Source organism: Lepisosteus platostomus, chromosome 6, assembly GCF_059453375.1.
Source record: "Lepisosteus platostomus isolate fLepPlt1 chromosome 6, fLepPlt1.hap1, whole genome shotgun sequence".
Classification (NCBI taxonomy): Eukaryota; Metazoa; Chordata; class Actinopteri; order Semionotiformes; family Lepisosteidae; genus Lepisosteus; species Lepisosteus platostomus.
Window position 1 is genome coordinate 3,292,366 of NC_142616.1, and position 22,279 is coordinate 3,314,644.

Here is a 22,279-nt window from a genome sequence, read left to right on the forward strand (position 1 = left end):
ATACAGTAAGTCCCTCCTGTATCTCCTGCAGCTGAGATTCACTGGTGTTCAGTGTGACGTTTTCAGAGGTTATCTGGTCACAACCAACTGGAATCTCAGGGCTGTACTCCTGAGAAAAGCCAGGATTTTGTCCTCAAGTCTTTTACAACAAAGGCATCCTAAAACACAAGCAAGTTCCCTCTTTTAGGAAGAGAACCACAAGCAAATGGAATCCTTAATACAAACACCTGTCACGCTCGTAAACCCCTCCTCTTAAGGAGGCTCCAGCCCTTCCTAGTTTAGTGTTGATCTCCTGCACCTGCCTCCGGTTCCTGACCCCCCTGCTGTACAAGCCAGGCGTTCCTGCCAGTCTGGGCTCAGCTGTGGAAGATGGACACCCGGAAGTCCAGGAGCGACTCAGCGGCACAGGCTTCATCACGGTGTCCTGATCTTCTGGGTCCAGGATGAGGGAGCGTCTGGCCCCGTGACCCCCTTTTATTCCCCCGACCCTCCGCCAGATCCCGCTCCGGCTTGTAACTCTGTCCGTCTGTCAGGATGGATCACCCGGTCTTGGACTATTGCTACACTCATGGATTCACCTCGGACTCCCTTGGACAGTTTGCCTCGGACACACCTCCCCCGAACACCAGCGCACCGTGGACACGCCCCTGTTTCCCTCCAGCCTCCTGCCCGCCTCTTTCCCCCTGTTTTCCTCACTCCTCCCCGGATTGTGCCGTCTGCCCAGGGTCCGGAAAGAGACGCGCTCGGCCGGCCGGTTTCCCTGCTGTAGCTCTTCTGCGTCAAAGGGGCCCTGCGTGTCGTCAGCGGCGTGGCCCTGCAGTTTGTAAGAGGGTCTCGGAGCCGGGGGTCCGCTCTTGGACGGTGACGGTTTTATCCGTGAGGGTCTGCTCATACCCCTTCTCCAACACTCCCTTGATTCTGGACACCCGCACCTGGTCACCCACATTGGAGTGAAAACTTGGACCACGCACCTCTCAAGCGGACAGAACTCCACAGGGGAGATTTTCACACCATGGCGTCGAGTTAATTTCTCAAAGGAGAGGTCAGGAGGATCAGAGCCTCCAGAACCGGCCATGATGAGAAAATAAACCCCGCTTTTCCCCAAAAAGACAGAAAAACACAAAACCAGTGAAGAAACACCGCCACACGATCAAACCCACCGAAGCTCCGCCCACTCACTCACTCAGTCTCGCGAGAAACACACTGAGAGAGAGGGGTGAAAACACACACTGAGACTGGACACTCCAGTACATTAACACTGCACTGAGAGAGAGAGGGGTTAATACAGACACACTGACTGGACACTCCAGTACATTAACACTGCACTGAGAGAGAGAGAGGGGTTCATACAGACACACCGACTGGACACTCCAGTACAGTAACACTGCCCTGAGAGAGAGAGGGGTTAATACAGACACACTGACTGGACACTCCAGTACATTAACGCTGCACTGAGAGGTTGGGGTACCTGTGGAAGAAGGTTGTGAGGGACAGGAAGGAGAGCTCTCCAAGGCCGCCGGAGACACTGGCGAACACCACCCCTGAGAAGCGTGTTGGGGTAGAAACCAGAGAGAGAACCATGATCAGTGGCAACAGCACCCACAGGTGTCACAGGCCCAGAGGGGGGACCCTCAGCACCTGTAGCTTTCATCAAGACCACGACAGCTACCCTGGACAACGGCCACTGGAGCCCAACCCGTATCTACACTGCTACAACATCCAGCGCTACATCATGCAGGCCAGCAGCCACGTCACCCTGCAGCTCCCAGCTGGCAGCCCACTGGAGCCCAGCAGTGTGAGCCTGTCAGTACCTGGAGGGGAGACTCCTGGGACAAACTAAGGCTGCTGCTGGAAGAGGTGTGCGTGGGGCCAGCAGGGGGCGCTCACCCTGTGGCTCATGTGTGTCCTAATGCCCCAGTATGTTGTTTAAATTAAAGCTGCTGCAATTTTCACAAATCGCGATCTCTTAAACGCGTGTGATTTGAAGGCTCTGTGTCATTTTCGCAAAGTTATTGTCACGGACGTCCAAAGGGACTAACCGTGGGGAGCAGGAGAGCGGAAAAAGACCCATATGCGTAGCGGCGAGACGGGAAAAAGGCCCGGGCTCATAGTGCAAAGAGTTCAGGAATGCCGTATAGAAACCTATGCCCTCAGGGAGCGGACGTGGGGCGCCCTGGTGCTAGGCGGGTCTCAGGACATCCGAACGTCAATGCTGAGCGAGGACAGAGTGCAAGACCCGGAAATATATAGCCCAAGGGAAAGAGAGGGACAGGAAGGACAGCAGACCGGAAACTAGGGACAGGACAGAGAAGGAGCGCCCCCTGGCTGCAGAAGGCGTGACAGTTATTGACATCTGAAAAATCGTGGTCTCAAAAATAGGCATTTTAATAAGGAAAGGTTATGAAAACCGGAAAAAACAAATGACTCTGAACTACAATATAGCAGGGTTTCCTGTCTCCTTTTACAGATGGACGATAACATACCAGATTCACACTCACCTTTTTCTATACATACATTGTCATTGATCTCTGCAGTACTAAACACATCACACTGAATTAAACCTACAAGGTTCAGAAATATGTTTCTTGTCTTCTTCCACAGCTCGACAATAACACAGCAGATTTACACTCACCTGATTTTAAACAAACGGGATGTTTACAGTGTTAATTACAGTCCAGATTCAGAGCGAATTTTTACACACCGATATTTTACACAGAAGACCGACACAGCTTTGTGGATCTCTGTCTCTCGTGGTTTTATTGAATGTGGCGCTATGAGACAGGCAATGCACTGGGATAGGGGGGTGCTGTTCACGAGCCAAGAGGATTTAAACACCCACACTGCTGCAGCTAAGTGTTTTACACACCGGGGTTTGTGCGGCAATAACCCAGAGAACGATCTTGGGTAGCGCACACACAGCTCCTCATTACAGAGCTCCTGCAGCCTTTCTTCAGTGTCAGCCAGCACTCAGGGAAGAGACTTTTACAACCCTTTCGACAAGGGTGAGACACACACAAGGGCAGTAAAGTGTATGACATGACATGGACAGATCTGAGTGACATTTTAGGCTCTCGAATAAAGTAAATAATTAAATAGCCCATTTGTTTTTTGCCAAACATTCTTGCGATCGATTGACTTGTAAGCACTCCGCGATCGACTGATTGGGCACCCTGGTTTATATAGATTAAACAAGGTTGAACAACACCAGGAATGCGTTTAACTTCACTTCTTACATGAACAGTTATTAAGCAACTCAGCCATCTACTAACTCGCCTGCTCTAGGGAGTGTCTCACAATTACCACACAAACCAGCGCACAAGGGAGTGTGTTAAAACTACCTCTCACGACACAGTCCCTCTGTGGAAAGAGAATCGTCCACATGAAATGTCCAAACGGCAGGACGGAAGACAAGACTGACACGGAGCCCAAGTTTCTGTCCGTGAAGAAAAAAACTCGCCGCTGCCACCAAACAGATGTAAAATCCTGAGTTCGGTTTAGGAGTTTGGGCTTTCATATTGTAACGCTTCGGGGTTCAGGTGGGCACCCTTGCCGCATCAGGTCGACCCCCGACCGTCAAGGGCTCAAACCCAGGACTCCCACGTCACTCAACAAGGACCCAGCCCGGTGAGCCAAAGAGAGATCTCTCTACAGCTTAGTAGCTGTGGTCCTGCTATCACAGGGAAGGGCGGCGACGTCACCGCTCTGGTAAGCCGGCTCTTACACACCCTAATGGCCGTATGCGTTACAATATGAAGGAAAACAGAGCTTTCACCGGGCGATTATCTCGATTTATTGGGAACTAAAATAAAGAAAAGAGCAGGAAAAAGGAGTAACGGGCACATCGCGTCCATACCGCACTTTCCCCTGAGACACAGATCAAATAAAACTTATTTTATTGAAACATTAAACTTAACTCTAAGGGGAGCCGTGTACTAGACTGTCAGGGTCTGTAGCTGCTCACAGACACAGCGCTGGTGATAAACTACAACTCCCATAACCACCCTGAGCCACTTCCTGTCTGCGTCACAGTCCCTATTCCTCCTGGCTGTGGTGACGTCAGCGGGTCCCTCCCCGTTCTGGCAGCTTCACGGTCACCGGCGCGCGCAAGAGAGACTCACACGGGATTTCATTTTTAAAAGTTTATTTTCTCAAAAATTAGAAAAAAAACACTGGAGGGTTTCCAGAGATATTTACAAGTCAGGAGTATAGCAGGCTGGTAGCGAGGTATCTCGCCCTCTCTCGTACATATTATTTTTCCCCGTTTAAATGCGTTATAGTAAATAAAAAAAATTTAACACGACACAACATCATCATTTCTACAATTACTAATATATTTCTGACCTCATCTCACTGCCCGTCAGTAAACCCGTCTCCCAGTGTGAGCAGTGGACAGAGAGCTGGGAGAGAGTCAGCCTGTGTTCATGAGTTAGTGACGGGTTTAATCTCCACACTGACAGCAGGCAGCAGCTCAAGGTCTTTATCTGAATCCCAGGTACAGAAGACAGGATAGATCTTCTCCCCCTGAGGGAAGACCATGTCAGTGAAAGTGTAGAGATGAGCTCTGGACTCCACTGTGTAAAAGGAGACCTTCCTCTCCTCAATATCCACACACACCCCCAGCTTCCTGGGCCGCAGACTGAGGGGGAGAGGGGTCTCAGGGGCAGTGAGAGCAGAGAAAACAGACTGGTAAGATCTCAGACACCAGTAACCCCGCTGGGGAGAGAAGATGAACCCCCCTTTCCTCTCTGCAGACTCTCTGGTCACTCCTATTATCCACCCGTCATTCACCTCCACCTCCCAGTAGTGTCTCCTTGAGGTGAAGGCCTCCCTGCTCACGACACAGGGACAGTAATCAAACCTGTGAGGATTGTCAGAGAGACTCTTCCTCTGTCCCAGTCTCACTCTCTTCCCATCCTCAGACAGGCCGAGCCAACAGTGAGCTGTATCAGGGTCCAGAGTCACAGCAGCTGGGGAATAAAACACAAACATCACAACAGGCTCCTGCCGATCACAGTCCAACTCAACTCCATCAGACTGTGAAATGTCTTTGTCCCCAAACACACCGAGAGAGAAACACCAGTCAATTACTAATGACTGCTCTTCCCTTCCAGAGAAACGCCATCTTCTTCACTGTTTCACTAGTATTACACATGGGAGTGATCCCAATATCCTCTAAATACAAACATTAAACACTTGTTTTCACAGCGATGAAACTTTATTTTCTTAAACGACATTATTAATAAACACAGGACCGACCGGACTGCAGGAGAAACTACAGCCCGACCACTCGCTTTCAAACACTTCACAACCCACCACAACGACCTGTATACTGTAAGAAACTGGACAGCCTGTCTGTTAAACCGGTTTATTTCAAATCCCAGTTCAGCAGCTCGTTCATCTTCTCTGAGACCATTTTCCTGACGACGGAGAATAAAAAAAGTGCTGAATTCAAAGTGCTCGTTTTTACAGAAAACAAATATAATGGAAAAAGCAAAACCTTGCTGAAATATAAGAAAGCATTCCCACTTACTTAGAAAATGCGAAGAAATATCCAAAGTGTTCAATTTAAAGCAGAAATAACACATCCAGAAACCCGGAGAGAAAGACGAGAGAAACAGAGGCGCTCATACTGACTTCAGACTGCTCGCGCTCACTGTCCGCCTCTCTGATAGGAGACACCAGCTGTCAATCAGTGAGCTCTGACCACTGACAGACGGGGGCGGGGCTTATACATGCCCAGAGCGAATGGGGGTTTTAATCGATTCAAGAAGCTTTATTCGCATGACTAATGAATACTGACTTAATACTCTCCTCATACTTAATACTTCAGTGTAAACTATTTATACTTAATACTGAGTAAATACTCCCCTTTGCCTGTCTGCCTGTCAATCTAGTGAAGATCAAAGATATTCTTATCAGCTCTTATTTTTTGACTCCTGGAGCCTAGAAAGGCTGACACAGTCACCTACATGAATTTATAAAAACACCAGCAGCCATATCACTCTGCACCTCACAACTGGCAGCCCACTGCAGCTCAGCAGGTGTGAGCCTGGTCAGTACCTGGATGGGAGACCTCCTGGAAAAAACTAAGGCTGCTGCTGGAAGAAGTGTGAGTGGGGCCAACAGGGGGTGCTCACCCTGCAGTCTATGTGGGTCCTAATTCCCCAGTGTAGCGATGTGGACATGATACTGTAAACAGGCGCTGTCCTGTGATTGAGACTTAAAACCAAGGTCCTGTGTGGTCATTAAAAATCCCAGGGTGTTTCTTGAAAAGAGTAGGGGTTTAACCCTGGTGTCCTGGCCAAATTTCCCCCTGGCTTTTACCCATCATGGCCTCCTAATAACCCCCCTCTCTGAACTGGCTTCATCACTCTGCTCTCCTTCCCAATGAGAGCTGATGTGTGGGGAGTGTTCTGGCACACTATGGCTGCAATCGCATCATCCAGGTGGGGCTACACACTGGTGGTGGTGGAGGGGAGTCCCCATTACCTGTAAAGTGCTATATAAGTGTAAGCAATTATTATTAATACCTGAATTCATTTCTGGGCTCAAAGCGCCTTTATTTCAGTGATGAGAGAGGTCGCCCTCTTCTGGACACTGCAACTCTGAAGCCATCATGACAACATCTTCTACTGATATTTCACACTTATTCTGTGTAGAACAGGACACAGTGTCAAACACTGACTTACTCCACAGGAGAGTCTATCAGTCTGGAAACACAGACACCCTCTAGATCACTCCTGTTTGAAACGAGGTCCCCAATATCACAGGCAAACACCCCAATACACACTCACTCTGGTGGGACTAGTGAAATAATATTGACACTCCAGTGTCATTCTTAGTGAAACACACCACTGGGTCTCTTAATGACCAGGACCATGTGAGAACACCAGCTGGGCTGAAGAGAAAGACCCCAAAGTTATTACCCCTGGCCAGTAAGAGGAGCCCTACAGCCCCAGTAAATACCCCTCTTAAACTAACCGTGAACACCTGACCCTGACATGTCTGAGCTGCTCTGAGGAAAACAGGCTGTACTGTGACCCCAAGCTTCTCTCTGTCTGTGTGTCTGTGTCTCACGGAGAGCAAGCTGGGGTACTGTATGTGAAAAGATGAATTCCTAATGCAAGAGATTGTATATGGCAAATAAAGAGATCTTGATCTTAAACTTGTGTCATTTTTACCATTTCTGTGACAAGTAGAATTGACACAGCTTTCCAAACATCTGTTCTTCTTGATGTGAAACATGTCCTGTACAGACTGTTTGCTTACTCTTTCAACACTGAACAGAATACATTTACGATGACTTATACCTGCTGTTGGCTTCCTGTTACTGTTGGTCCCAGTAAACAGCAAGCCAGCAATGAACAAACTGTGTAACGGGTTGTGTGTCGTCCTGAATTCTTTTACTTTTTGTCTGTCATTCCCCTATCTCTTCACATTCATCTGCGCAAAATACACAGAAATACTGTTTCTTCCCCCTTCAACTTATACCTCTCCTGCATTTTACTGTGTAATTCCCAATTCAAGTGTATTTGATGTCTGCAGACTGTAGTCTAAAAGCGTTTGAGGTTTTTGTGCTTAAAGATTTAGTGACTGACCAACAATAACCCAAGACATTCTGATTTTGGCAGGATATCAAGAACAAATGATGTTGGGTTTTCCTATCGCTCTGTTTGTTCAGACAGATCAAGTCCTGACTGTTTCTTCCTGCTGACCCATCAGCCTGGTTGATGTGTGAAGAGAAGCAGCCATTTCTCAGACAAGAGAGAGGCCTACAGGCCCCAGAGGAGCCCCTGTACCAGAGTCACACTGCTGCCGCTCACAAGAGGCTGTGTGTCTGTGAAGCTGCAGGGGAAGAGCACCGTCATCATACCATCATTATTGTGAGACTGGCTCTTGTCACGATATTAGTTCCCCCTCCTTAAGGGTGCTCCAGCCCTTTCACGTAAGACTTCATTCTCTGCACCTGTTTCCCATTCCCTGCCCACCTTAAAAGCCAGGCGCTGACGCTCTTCCGGGCTCTGCATCTGATTTCCATATCGTGCGAGTCCGGGATCAGGAAGCGCCTGGTCCCGTTAAGGTTTTAACCTCTGTTCCCGTTCCCGTTCCCGTTCCTGTTCCCCGTCCGCCGGTTCCGACCCGGCCTTCGTGGTTTTTAATCCCTTCTTCTGATGGATCTTCTGGTTTTGGATTTACCCTTGTGTTTTGGATATTCCCAAAGGACTACTCTCTCGGATTGTTCACCTCGGCCACACCTCCCAGCGCACCTTGGACACGCCCCCCTGTCTTCTGCCCCGTATTCCTGCATGACGTTTCCCTAGTGTTTCCCCACTCCGTCGGACTGTGTCGTCCGCATAGGGTCCGGAAAGAACTGTTCGTTACACTCTGCTCCTGAATATTCCAGTTATTCACAAATCCAGGGTCTCAGACTCTGACACATTCTGACAGATGGAGAATGGCAAAGGGCTGTGGCAAGACGGACTTCCCAAGGAATTCTACACCTGCTTCTGGGACACCCCAGTGGCAGACCTGGTGGAGGTGGAACAAGAGCTCTTCCATCAGCAAAAAGCTTGGACACAGGATGAGGGAAGGTGTCATCTCTCAGCACTTCAGGAGGGGGTCAAAAGATGCTCTGCATGGACATCAAGATCGTGTCCAAGCTACTGGCCATTAGATTGAGGACCACCCTGCCCCACTTCATCAACAGCCACCAGATATGTGGGGTGGGAGGGTGATAAGTCAGCTGGAAAGTTTCAGCTGCTGGACAGAGATACTGTACTCTGAAGTGGGCAGTAGGGTCAACATGAACAGACATCTTTGGGATTTCATCCCCCAGGAATCTGGAGTAGGACAAGGGTGTCCTCATTCACCTCTTCTCTATGTTCTCATTACAGAGCTGTAGGCAGAGGCACAGGGGAAGTCCTCAAGATCTCCCAGTACACATGACGCTGTTCCTGATTTCAGACAGGGGGTTGCAGAGTGGGCTGCAGGTTAGTGAGCAGTACTGCAGAGCCTCAGACTTGAGGCTAATAAACAGAAAGAGCAAGGGCAAGCTCTTTGGACCCTGGAGGGACAGGAACATGCTGCCAGAAGGTCTCAAGCTTTGCATGGAGCCCCTAATGATACTGGTGGTTTCATTCCAGAGCCAGGACAACAAGAACATAAACTGGACAGAGAGGACCGTCAAGGTCAACGTGTAACTTGGCCTGTGGAAGACTCGCACGCTGATGGGGAAAGTGAGGGTGCTGAAGGCAGACACCCTGGTGGCTTTAGCTGACCTGGTCGTGGTGTACCCTCTGTCAGCCAGACTCAGACAAGCGCTGCAAGGGATGGTGGAACAGGTACGAGTACATCACAAGGAACCAGATGTGCCAGACAGTGAGGAAGGGGGAGAGATGTGCCGAATTTCCCCCTGAAACTCCACTGCATCTTCTTCTGCAACCTCTGTCACTAGGGGCTGGACCCCATCAGTCACACTTCTTAGTACTTTGTCAGGCTGTGGTTCTCCCTCCCAATGAAGCATCTGATCTGGTGTCAAACACTAGTCCTAAAGCAGAAAACTGACCGGAGACCTACTAGTAGGTATGAGGCCATGAGACAGCAAGAGCTCTGCACCAACAAAAGGCACTATACAAGGAAGAGAAAGGAGGAACTAGTCACCAGGGAGAGACAGATGATCCTACAGGTCACCGGGGAGGGGCTGACGATCCCATGGGAGACCTCAGTAAAGACTCAACCCAGAGGACTAGACAACAAGCTGAAGGCCCTCAGCTGGATGACTGTGCACCAGAGCTGGTGACCAGAGAGGTGTCATGCCCTCTGCAGCCAAAGGGCGCTCCTACTCTGTCCTGTCCCCAGTTCCTTGTGCTTTGCTGTCCTTCCGGTGTCTCTGTCTCTGCGGATATATATGTCCAGGGCTCTCATTCCCCTTCGCTCATCATTGTTCGGATGTCCTGAGACCCGCCCAGCACCAGGTCGCCCCACGTCCGCTGCCTGAGGACATTGGTTTCTATACGACTCCTGAACAGCTGAGCCCAGGCTAACCCCTGTTCCACAACTACGCATAGGGTCTTTTTCACTCTCCTGCCTCGCCACGATTTGTCCCCTCCGACATCCGTGACAGAATGCTGAGCCTCCTACTGACCCTGCGAGCGGCGCTTTTTTGTTTTTCTGCAGTTTTTTTTCCCCTGGGCTTTTTTTTTCTCTCAGCTCTCCTATTCTAATCGAGAGGTTCTTTTTCCGACTCCTGTGCCTGTGAGCGGGCCGTGTGCCTGGCTTTCCTCGGGTTGTCCACTCCGATATCAGTGATAGAATGTTGAAGGTGCCTATTGCCCAGTCTGCGGTATTTTTCCCCGGTTTTTGTCCTTTTGTTTGTTTCTGCCTGGTGTTTTGCTTTTTTCACTTCCTGGTTTCCCCTTCTCTCTGGTCCCCCTGACCCCTGTGTTGTAGAACTCTTGGTTCCTATGTGTTTATTGTGGTTTGTTACCCTGGTCTCCCAGGTTTATTTCTGTCGTTGTTTGTGCTTGTTTACTTGTCTTTTTTTGTTTTATATCTCCGGAGCACTACCCCAGCCCCCCCTTCCTCTACCCAATAAAGGTTTCTACCCTGGAGGAGGGGGTAGCTCTCAGCCGTGGACTCCCGGAGGTTTCCTTTCAGTTAAATGAGGTTTTTCCTCCCCCCAGTGCTGTGCAGCTCGCTTATTTGTATGGGCGTCAGGAGCCGCCCATGAAGGGGAGGGGGTACTGTCATGGCCTCTGCAGCCAGAGGGAGCTCCTACTCTGTCCTGTCCCTAGTTTCCTGTGCTTTGCTATCCTTCCGGTGTCTCTCTCTGGGGATATATATTTCCGGGTCGCTCATTCCCCTTGGCTCACCATTGACGTTCGGATGTCCTGAGACCCGCCTAGCACCAGGTCGCCCCACGTCCGCTGCCTGAGAGCATTGGTTTCTATACAATTCCTGAACTGCTGAACTGTTTCATCAGAGCAAAAGAGCACTGGACAGTACTGAGGGCTGAAGAAAACCCAGAAAAACCTGTTCCTTAGTGCTCCTGTTGAGAAATGGGTAATCGCAGTTTCAGAGCCAGGACTGCAGCCAGTGGTAACACCCAGGAGGCTTGGATGGGCTCTTATTGTGTGAACCAGCCTCACTGACCACTTGCAAAATAGAATGATTGATAATGGACAATCACTCTTTTTGAGACGATTTAAATTCTGTAGAAGAGTTGTTGTCAGAATTGTATTCTCTGTAAGCACTGTGCACTTGCCATTGTTGTAATAAAGTGCATTTTCTTAAATAAACTACACCCACTGGAACTTCTGTGTCCATCTGTGTGTTTGACACAGTGTGTCTCTGATCCACACAGAGTGACTGTCTGCAAGCTTGACTTTCTGAATTCAGACGTGTATCAGCATGTATCAGAGTGTGAATCAGTGTGTGTCAGAGTGTGTATCAGTTTCTGTATCACTGTTCCTGCTGTGTGTTTGAGCTCCAGGTATATTTCAGAGGGGAACTGTTGTGAAAACAGACTCACAGTGTAAAAGCTCTGCTCTGGACCAGGGCTCTGGAGTCAGCAGACTGTAGACTTCAGTCACTGGGTAGACACACAGAGAAATGTCTCATCAGGGCTGCAGTAACAGAGTAACAGGAATAACATGTTCTACTGGACTGGGACTGTAGCCCCTATTAAAATGTTCCTGTTAAACTATATACAGCACAATATAACAACACACTTACTGTCATAAAAATTTGTGAGACTGGAGATTTTAAGACATTTCACCTAGAATTTGAATCATTGACTGATAAGCTGCTCTGATAAATACAGTCACTGCACAAAAAATCCATTGACATTATAAGAGAAAAACAGGAAATATATAAGCTGTCCAGAAAGACATCAGTGTGTTTTTCTACTAACCTGTTGTGGAAATCTTTATTGATTCCTTCTTGCAGAGATCCTCCAGTCGCTCTTTCAGTCCAGAGACAGCTCTCCTCACTGCCTCAGGAGAGAAGTGTGGACAGACAGGGGTGCTGGGTGAGTCTCCAGCTCCAGGAGGGACACAGATAGACTGGAAACTCTGCAGCAGGGAAGAGAAAGAGGAGTTTCCAATCAAACACAACACACATTCCTGAGGAGAAGCCAGGAGCAGCTCTGTGTGAGAGACACCCTTCTGTACTGCAGAGTCACAGAACAGTGATGTTACCTGGAGGAAATGGATGTGATCCTCTGTGTGTGAGAGCTGGTTCAGCTCAGAGTCTCTCCTCTTCAGCTCAGTGATCTCCTTCTCCAGTCGCTCTAGAAGTTCTTCAGCCTGACTCACTGCAGCCCTCTCTTGAGCTCTGATCAGCTCTGTGACCTCAGAGCGTGTTCTCTCAAAGGAGTGGATCAGCTCAGTAAAGATCCTGTCAGTGTCCTGTACAGCTGTGTGTGCAGAGCTCTGAGGGAGGAGACACACACTGGATTATTACACAGGAAAACACTCAAACTACATTATGCTGTATGCTCTGTTTCCAAAGGGTACTGTCCAGTGTCCAGCTGTGGAAATGTGTGTCTGTGTGTCCACTCATCTGGTGAATACCCACTCTGAGTGACTCCACAGCCTGTCTCAGCTCCTGCAGCTTCTTCTCTCTCTCCTTGAGTCTCTGCTGGGTTTGTGTCTGTGTCTCCCCCAGCTGCTTCTGTGGAGAAACAGAGACACTCAGGACATTTCTGCTGTAAGAGAATCACATCAGAGAGACACCCTTTAGAGTCACCCTGGGAAATCCTCACTCTGCATCCCTGATGTCTTATCCACACGAGATGTGTTTCCAGGTCCTTTCTGACATGCTCCTGTTTCATGTCTAATCTACACCGGCAGCGTGTGCAGCGCAGCAGACACCTGACACCTGGGTCTGCACATCTGTATGTGAGGTGAAATGTAAAAAGAAGATAATTGTGTTTCAAATTATATATAAAACATCATCTAGAGATAGTTCAGGTGGGGAGCTGCATCAGCATGCGTAGGCTGCAAAGGAACAAGCAATAGGTTTATTCCATACTGAAAAAAAGAAGAAAGAAAACACAACGTTTCGGCCGTGGAGCCTTCTCACACCTGAAGAAGAATAAACCTATTACTTGTTCCTTCATAATCTAGAGATTTCAGATTTCATTCATCTCAATATACACTCGTGTCCTGACTGCTCTCGGCATCTCAAAACAGAGGACTACAGCAGTGCTGATGAGCCTTGTTGCCACTAGTTTCTCTGAGTGGTCAGAGGAGACCCTGTGGCTGACGTGCTTGACCGCTGGATGAGGTTCTGGACCAGGCAGACCCTGTGTCCGACCACATCTCACATCCTGTCTGCTTCTGGGAAAATTCAGATCATTCCAGAGGAGAAAAGGAAACATGTTCTGTGTCAGATTGACTCCAGCAGAGCCCAGCGTGAGTCTTGTATTTAATAAAGCAGGTGAAGGTATTATACCATAGTTAACTGGTTTACAGATGCAGCCTTTCAAAATGGGTGGGGTATTTCGCGGCATACCCCGGTGGGCGTGTCGCGGTATCAGACGGTATCACGCAGTGGGATGGGAGGAGGGTTTGGTTTTGCATAAGGGGCAGAAGATTTCCCTTGTAAGGATGGTATCAAAAGCAATCTTAAGTGGTGAGAAAGCTGTGCTCAATGTATTTAAGGTAGTTAAAAGTAAAAGGAGATGTTTCATATTGCTTAACTAATTTTAAAAACTAAGTTATAAATGCAGACGCTCCCTCGGTGCGCCGGCTCTTACACAGTGCCTGTCGGCACTAAGCGTTACAATATACATACCCAACACTGCTTGTACATCTGTCATGCAAATAAAACACCTTGCAAACCCCTTATGCAAAACCAAACCCTCCTCCCATCCCAGTTTACCCTCTTTATCATCCTCAAAATCTACCTCGATTTTCGACTTAAAGCATTACTGCTTACTGGGTTTTTGAGGGGGAGGTGTCTTTCGCTGGAAATCTCGCCTGCCTCCACTACTCAACCCCCTCCCTCCCGGAGTGCTGGCTGTGACGAATTAAACAGGTCTCGCAGGTATTCAAAGTAGGAAGTACAGTGTTAAATGGTAGCGGGGCTACTCCCTCAATAGAATCGCTTTAAGGAAAAGCATTTTCAGAGAGCAATCACGCTGTTTATGTAGAAAAAGCGATTAGGTTTATGAGCAATCTAATTACCTATTCGCTTAAAACGCTATATAAAATAAAGTTTATTTAGAGATGAACGATCAGTGTCGCAGTTTAAATAATTTTCGTAGGAGGGCTTGGACAGATTCCAAGTGCATTTTTGCAATTTACGTTGCATTGTCCAATGTGCTGTTGTAATACAGTTTAGAATACAGTAAGTCTAAACTGTATCAGCTTTATTTATGGGTTGCAATTTAGAAAAAGTCAAAAACCGCACTCAAAATGCATTGTCCAATGTTCTGTTGTAATACAGGCTAGAATACAGTTACAGTAGTCTAAGCTTTATCAGCCAATTTAAAATATTTTTTTGAATCCCCGGCGGAACACTCTCCATAGGAATCAGCGCTTTTATACAGTATATATCGCCTTTAAACACATATATTTAAACACGTGTTTACGATTTAAATCAAAACGCGATTCAAATCAATATAAATGTATATTTTATAACGCATAGGTGACTATTCATTGTTATTAAAAAGACTTAAATTTGATCATGTCGTGATATTTAGAAATATACATTTGTTTGGTGCGAGTGAGGTTTTATTTAATCTCTGACCAAGGGAAACGTTTCATTTTTTCAAAGAAATGTTTGTTAAAAAATAAAGTCATAGTTCCATGGGATTCAATCACAGACCATGTGACATGGGAGTCAGGAAACTAACACACAGCGCCACTGGATTTAATAACGCAATAAAAATGCTATAAAATAATGTGACTAGGCACAGAAAAAGTTACAACACAGTACAATAATAAATGCTGACCATGACTTTAGAAGCATAAATTACCTTACACTCAATTTATACACAAGCTGTCTTTCTGTATGAACCTCTAAGCTGGTTCATACAGAAAATGTAGAAATGCATTAGCCTGATTATGATTAAAAAACACGCGTTTGCGATTTAAATCAGAACACGATTTAAATCAATATAAATGTTTATATTGTAACGCATATTGTCCAGCCTCCATTTCTCTATAAAAATTTACTCTGTTGCACACACACACAATAGAAGCAGGAACCGCTGTCAGAAGGGAAGATATGGTCAAAATATCGCAAATATCGATCATGTTGCGATATTTTGAAATATAAAAGTCAATTGATGTCCATAATATCGCTATTCTATTTTTTCGAAGAAATGTTTGTTAAAAGAAAAGTCCAGCACCAGCTGGATTCGAACACACAACCTGCCAGTTGGTAGTCAAGCACCTAGACCAGTAGGCTACAAGACAGCTTGCATGAACAGGCAGGCGAAACAGCCCTACACAGCCCTGCCGCAGTACACGGATATAATCATACCATTATTAAATTCTTTAGATACGCGATTCCATATTATATTCCCTTTTAATCAAATTCTAAAAGTATGCTTGTTGACTCCGGTATCACGTTAGTTAAAGACTTCGAAGCTTAAAATGTTTAGGGAGAAATAAAAAATACTGGTGTGTATTTTTTTCTTTAAAGTACCAAGACCAGCTATATACTGTATGTTTATGTTCCAAAATTAATATCGTTTATGGCCTTCACACGCGTTACAGTATGCTCCTCTTCTTTTTATGCTCAGCTACTAAGATTTCCCTTCAGTGGTAAAATTCAATATCTACAACGGGCACAGTAAAGACGTTTACAGTAAGTCTTTCTACGACAGACCAACGGACCACGAGTGCCCCTGTCGGTCAACCAATCACGCACCGCGGTACCCCGTGTCATCTTACCTGCGGTACGTGTCTGTACCGCTCACTTTGAATGGCTGCATCTGTATGTGTCTGAGATCCACTACCTGCCTATTAGATCCCTTTCCCAGCACTTTATTTCAATCCTATTTCTCTGCTTTCTGCCCCATAGTCCTCAGTATAATAAATGAATCCTTGAGCACTGATGTGGTACCAGTGGCTTCACAGCTGCTGCTGTTACCCCTGTGTGAGAAAGAGAGTCATGGCTCTGGACAGCCTGAACAACTTTCACCCTCTCTCCAACTTTCATACCCTTTCATTACCTTTTCATGCAGAAAGTTTACAGTGCGCTGTTAAACTTCAGTTAAATAATCCTCTTTGAACTCCAATATGGTTTCAGACAACCTCACAGCACAGAAAGTGCCCTGGTCAAAGTCACTAACGATCTTCTAACGGCTTCTGATTCTCGTTCTCTTTCTTACTAGGCTCAGTGCTGTTTTCGACACTGTCAGCCATGACCTCTCACTTTCTTGTCTTGAGACGGTGTTTGGAGTTTCTGACACTGCTCTTCAATGGCTCCAGTCTGACCTCCTTCAATTTCACTTTGTCTCTCTCTGCGATTGTAGCTCTGAAATTGGACTCATTAAGTCTGGTCTTCCTCAGGGGTTGACACTGGCCCCCTACCCTTCAGCATGTATGAGTTCTGATGATACTCAAATCTGCAGTACAGTACATCCATACTAAACTGACACTGAGATGTCTCTGCTCTAATTGCTTCTCTGACATAAACACATGGACGACTCACAATTTCCTTCATTTAAACTGCGACAAGACAGAAGTCATGCTTCTTGGCACACCAATGCAGTATCCTTATCTGTGGATGACACTGTACTGGAGTCACAGTCAAAATTGAAGAACTTTGGGGTGGTATCTGATCCAGGCTTCACATGTGCAACAAATTGTCAAAACATCATTCTTCCACCTCAGAAATACTGCCAGGCTGCATCCTATGTTATATCTAATTGTTGCTGAAAAGCTGGTCAACTCTCTCATCTTTTCTCATACTGACTAGAGTAACGCTCCACTCGCTGGGGTATCTAAACCCACACTGAACAAACTTCAGTATGTCCAGAATATGACAGCCAGAATTCTGACCAGGTCTAGTGCAAGTGATCACATTACTCCTGTCCTGAAGTCCCTGCACTGGCTTCCTATCAGGTTTCCTGTTGACTTCAAAGTCCTCATGATCCCCTAAAAGTCTCTGCATGGCTCGACACCTCAGTACCTGTCAGAGTTACTATCATCCTACTCCCCACCTCACAACCTTCACTCTTCTAATTCTGGTCTCCTGTCTGTCCCCCAAGACAGCACTCTGGGTGACAGGGCTTCTCCTGCTGCAGCCCAGAGCTCTGGAATTCTATCCCTGTGGATATCATAGAGTCACCTTCCCTGAGCTCTTTCAAATCCAGACTCAAAATCTTCTGTTTCAGAAGGGTTTTAATTTAAGTGGGTCTGTTTCTGCTTCTTTGCTTTTATACTGTTTTCCAAAACCCCCTTCTACCTTCTACCTTTTGTGTTCTGTAAAGTGCTTTGAGAAGCCATTTTAAATCTATCATATAAAAATAGAGTTTATTATTATAAATAATACTATTGTGCTGAAATTAAAGCAGGACTTCATTAATGAGGGTGCAGTCTGTTCTAGAGGTGTTCAGTGTGCTGTGCATTAATGAGGATGCAGTCTGTTCTAGAGGTGTTGAGTGTGCTGTGCATTAATGAGGGTGCAGTCTGTTCTAGAGGTGTTGAGTGTGTTGTGCATTAATGAGGATGCAGTCTGTTTTAGAGGTGTTGAGTATGCTGTCCATTAATGAGGGTGCAGTCTGTTCTAGAGGTGTTGAGTGTGTTGTGCATTAATGAGGCTGCAGTCTGTTCTAGAGGTGTTGAGTGTGCTGTGCATTAATGAGGGTGCAGTCTGTTCTAGAGGTGTTGAGTGTGCTGTGCAGTAATGAGGGTGCAGTCTGTTCTAGAGGTGTTGAGTATGCTGTGCATTAATGAGGGTGCAGTCTGTTCTAGAGGTGTTGAATGTTCTGTGCATTAATGAGGGTGCAATCTGTTCTAGAGGTGTTGAGTGTAGTGTGCATTAATGAGGGTGCAGTCTCCTCTAGAGGTGTTGAGTGTGCTGTGAAGTTGTACGGTGCTATATGAGGACAGAAAAGAGGGAAACAGTGAAGGAGAGGAGGAGGAGATAATGAGCAACAGAGAGAAGAACAGGAGACACTTCAGAGACACAACCAGTGTGGATCACAGCTGAGTACATGAGCAGGACTCAACAGTGGAGATCCAGCATTACAGATACAGTAAATACAGTCCAGAGATCACTTAGAGCACCAAATATCCTAAATATCCTTTTTACATGTTGTACTAGACACTTTATGAACAGACACAAAGTCCTCACCTGTTTCTCAGTCCTTCCTGCTGCAGCTGAGACAGTATCATGGCCTCTGTGTTCATCCAGTAGACAGAGATAACAAACACACTTCTGGTCAGTACGGCAATAGAACTCCAGCAGTTTGTCATGAGTGGAGCAGATCTTCTCCTGCAGTTGTCCTGTGGCATCAACCAGCTTGTGTTTCTTCAATGGAGCAGCTTCATAGTGAGGCTGGAGGTGAGTCTGACAGTAAGAGGCCAGACACACCAGACAGGATTTCACAGCTCCCCTCTGTCTCCCAGTGCAGACATCACACAGCACATCTCCAGGGCCAGCAGGACTGTGAGCAGGAGGAGGACCACTGAGCCCTGTCTCCTTCAGTTTCTCCACCACTTCAGTCAGGATGGTGTTTCTGTGAAGATCAGGTCTTGGGGTGAAGGTCTGTCTGCACTGGGGGCAGCTGTAGATCCCAGTCTGATCTTCCTGATCCCAGCAGTTCTTAATACAGCCCTTACAGTAACTGTGTCCACAGAGCAGAGTCACTGGATCCTTCAGCAAATCCAGACACACTGAGCAGCTGAACTGGTCCTGAGAAAATGGAAAAGTGCCTTCTGCCATTTTTCTGACAAGTAAAAACTGCACAGAGAGGAGCAGTAGAGACGGAGCTGCAGTGAGGCTGTTTCTAGTAAAACGAAACTGATCTCTGAGTTTCACTTCCTGGATCTGCACAGAGCTGCAGGGGTGTGATTATTAGGGGGTGTGGTTGTTAGGGGTGTGATTAGGGTTGTCAGGGGGAGTGGTTTAGAACTGCAGTTATGAAACAGCTTTGGTGGTTGTTGTTTGGGGAAGGTGTGGGGTTGTAAGAGATGTGACTTACTGTGTCATTTTGGACCTGACAGAAAGATGTTGTTTTAATAAACTTTGATGTCAGTAGCTGCTCAGGTGAAGTCAATCCAGTTGTTTGTGTTCCCAATAATCAAAACAATAAAATACTAACTCGCTCACACAGCATGAGAAGATCAGAGCATGATGGTGACAGACAAGAGGAGGCCAGCTGGTCCATCCAGCTGTTTAATCGTTGGGAGTTATTTGGCTCCAGGATCTCCTCCAGCTGTGTTTTGACAGAGGGGTGTCACAGCTCCACATGGTGCAGAGGATTTCACTGTCCGGGTGTGAGCTCTTACTGCGAGCAGTCCAGCCTGCTGTGTCTCTCTCTCCAGGCCAGTGAGCCCAGCCTGCTGTCTGGCTCTGCCCTGCAGCGTGTGGGCCAGCAGGGTACGTCCAGGGCTTCGTGCTTCACCTGCGCAGTGACCCCCCTGTGAGCCGCACAGACCTGCGGAGCGCTGCAGAGAGTCACGAGCCCATCTCTCCCCCGAGAGACGCTGGAGGAGCAGGTGGACAGGGCAGTGTCATGTGGGTGTGATTGTGATCTCCATCCACCCAGCGCAACAGTGAGCCCCTGATCTCTGTGTGCAGCAGCTCTCCTTCCGTCCACAGGGACTGACAACACCCCGCGTGTCTGATAATTACTAGAAACTCATTAGTCTGACCATCTCATCTCATGTTACTCTAAGGGGTTGTGGAACCTGTTTCACACTCCCACCACTGTTTGTGTAAAGCTCTACTCCAGTGCTGTGATGGAAACCCACTTTCTTGTCAACACCTCTGAGAAGTTAATCAGTCTGGATACAGTAAGTCCCTCCTGTATCTCCTGCAGCTGAGATTCACTGGTGTTCAGTGTGACGTTTTCAGGGTCGTCTGGTCACAACCAACTGGAATCTCAAGGCTGTACTCCTGAGAAAAGCCAGGATTTTGTCCTCAAGTCTTTTACAACAAAGGCATCCTAAAACACAAGCAAGTTCCCTCTTTTAGGAAGAGAACCACAAGCAAATGGAATCCTTAATACAAACACCTGTCACGCTCGTAAGCCCCTCCTCTTAAGGAGGCTCCAGCCCTTCCTAGTTTAGTGTTGATCTCCTGCACCTGCCTCCGGTTCCTGCCCCCCCTGCTATACAAGCCAGGCGTTCCTGCCAGTCTGGGCTCAGCTGTGGAAGATGGACACCCGGAAGCCCAGGAGCGACTCAGCGGCACAGGCTTCATCACGGTGTCCTGATCTTCTGGGTCCGGGATGAGGGAGCGTCTGGTCCCGTGACCCCCTTTTATTCCCCCGACCCTCCGCCAGATCCCGCTCCGGCTTGTAACTCTGTTCGTCTGTCAGGATGGATCACCCGGTCTTGGACTATTGCTACACTCATGGATTCACCTCGGACTCCCTTGGACAGTTTGCCTCGGACACACCTCCCCCGAACACCAGCGCACCGTGGACACGCCCCTGTTTCCCTCCAGCCCCCTGCCTGCCTCTTTCCCCCTGTTTTCCTCACTCCTCCCCGGATTGTGCCGTCTGCCCAGGGTCCGGAAAGAGACGCGCTCGGCCGGCCGGTTTCCCTGCTGTAGCTCTTCTGCATCAAAGGGGCCCTGCGTGTCGTCAGCGGCGTGGCCCTGCAGTTTGTAAGAGGGTCTCGGAGCCGGGGGTCCGCTCTTGGACGGTGACGGTTTCATCCGTGAGGGTCTGCTCATACCCCTTCTCCAACACTCCCTTGATTCTGGACACCCGCACCTGGTCAACCACATTGGAGTGAAAACTTGGGACGGTTTAATAATCATAGTTCCTCACACTTACATAGCGCTTTTCTGGACACTCCACTCAAAGCGCTTCACAGGTAATGGGGATCCCTCCACCCCCACCAGTGTGCAGCCCCACCTGGATGATGCGACCGCAGCCATAGTGCGCCAGAACGCTCCCCACACACCAGCTCTCATTGGGGAGGAGAGCAGAGTGATGAGGCCAGTTCAGAGATCACCCTAGACTGTTCTCCAGCCCTTAAGGGAGTCGTCTGGTGGGACGGAGACCGGAGATCGCTCACTAGCCGTGTGGGAGAACTGGGGTTAGAAGAGCAAACGAGACCAGTTAGGACCCCAATGGAGCGGGAGGTGTTTCTGTGGCGCGGCGCCTCCACGTTCTTGTGTTGATAGTTCCGCTGAACCTCTCTACCGCCCCAGCCCCCACGTCGCTGGCCGGCACGAGATGTCCGGTCTTCTCGCGTTTGAGAGCACCTTGGGAGGTCCCGCTTAAGAAATTCCTCTCCCCTCGGCCACTTGTGGCGTTGTGTAGGAGGAGCGCCCCTCTTGGGGAGTACACTTCGGGGGGAGAAGCCCCTCCAGAGGCTCAGCCCCTCCAGAGGCTCAGCCCCGGCGGATTTAGACGACGCGACTATCCATGTGGAGATGTCCCGGAGACCGCCGTTGAACTCATAGTAGACTCTCTCCCCTGTCCACCACGTCAGCCTGCCCCTGCCCGTCCATATCGGGCACCGGCGTCCTGGTTCTCTGCGGAGCTCGGCTAAGCCAGCCGATGGGACAGCCAGTCTGACCCAGGCTCACACCCCGGGATCACCAGACCCCCTAGGGGTATAACACAGCGCGCTAAAACCCACGGCGGACACGATCGCCTACCCTCTGACGTGAATACGCACTTGTGTGCACATATTTCAGACATGAGGGGGAAATTTGGACCCAGATGCTGGACCACTCGGGAAGACGGGGGCGGGACATTGCAACTCAGAACGACAGACCATTGGCACAGAAGGGGGCGGGACATCCAACACATAACGGGCGCCCATTGGTTGAAAAAGGGGGGCGTGGCACCTGTCAAAAAGTTTGATGGAAGGTGTTGCTTCTCCCTACTACAGTGTGTGATCTCCTGTCCCAGCCTGAGGAACAGACAGTGAGCCCGTCTCTCAATAATAATAATACAGTGTGTGATGTCCTGTCCCAGCCTGAGGAACACTGAGCCTGTCTCTCAATAATAATAATACAGTGTGTGATCTCCTGTCCCAGCCTGAGGAACAGACAGTGAGCCTGTCTCTCAATAATAATAATACAGTGTGTGATCTCCTGTCCCAGCCTGAGGAACAGACAGTGAGCCTGTCTC

The 22,279-nt window shown here is 48.2% G+C and overlaps 1 protein-coding gene across 1 annotated transcript; it reads right to left on the minus strand.

Annotated features, from left to right (window-relative positions):
* Positions 1–4,124: 4,124 nt before the first annotated feature.
* Positions 4,125–19,078, minus strand: LOC148659626 (E3 ubiquitin-protein ligase TRIM39-like). Its single transcript, XM_088633857.1, has 6 exons — positions 18,316–19,078; positions 12,577–12,672; positions 12,198–12,431; positions 11,912–12,071; positions 11,531–11,590; positions 4,125–4,967 (listed from the first exon to the last, which is right to left on the minus strand). Exons 1-6 carry the CDS (start codon positions 18,904–18,906, stop codon positions 4,420–4,422), a joined length of 1,689 nt encoding a protein of 562 aa, XP_088489983.1. The 5' UTR covers positions 18,907–19,078; the 3' UTR covers positions 4,125–4,419.
* Positions 19,079–22,279: the final 3,201 nt, after the last annotated feature.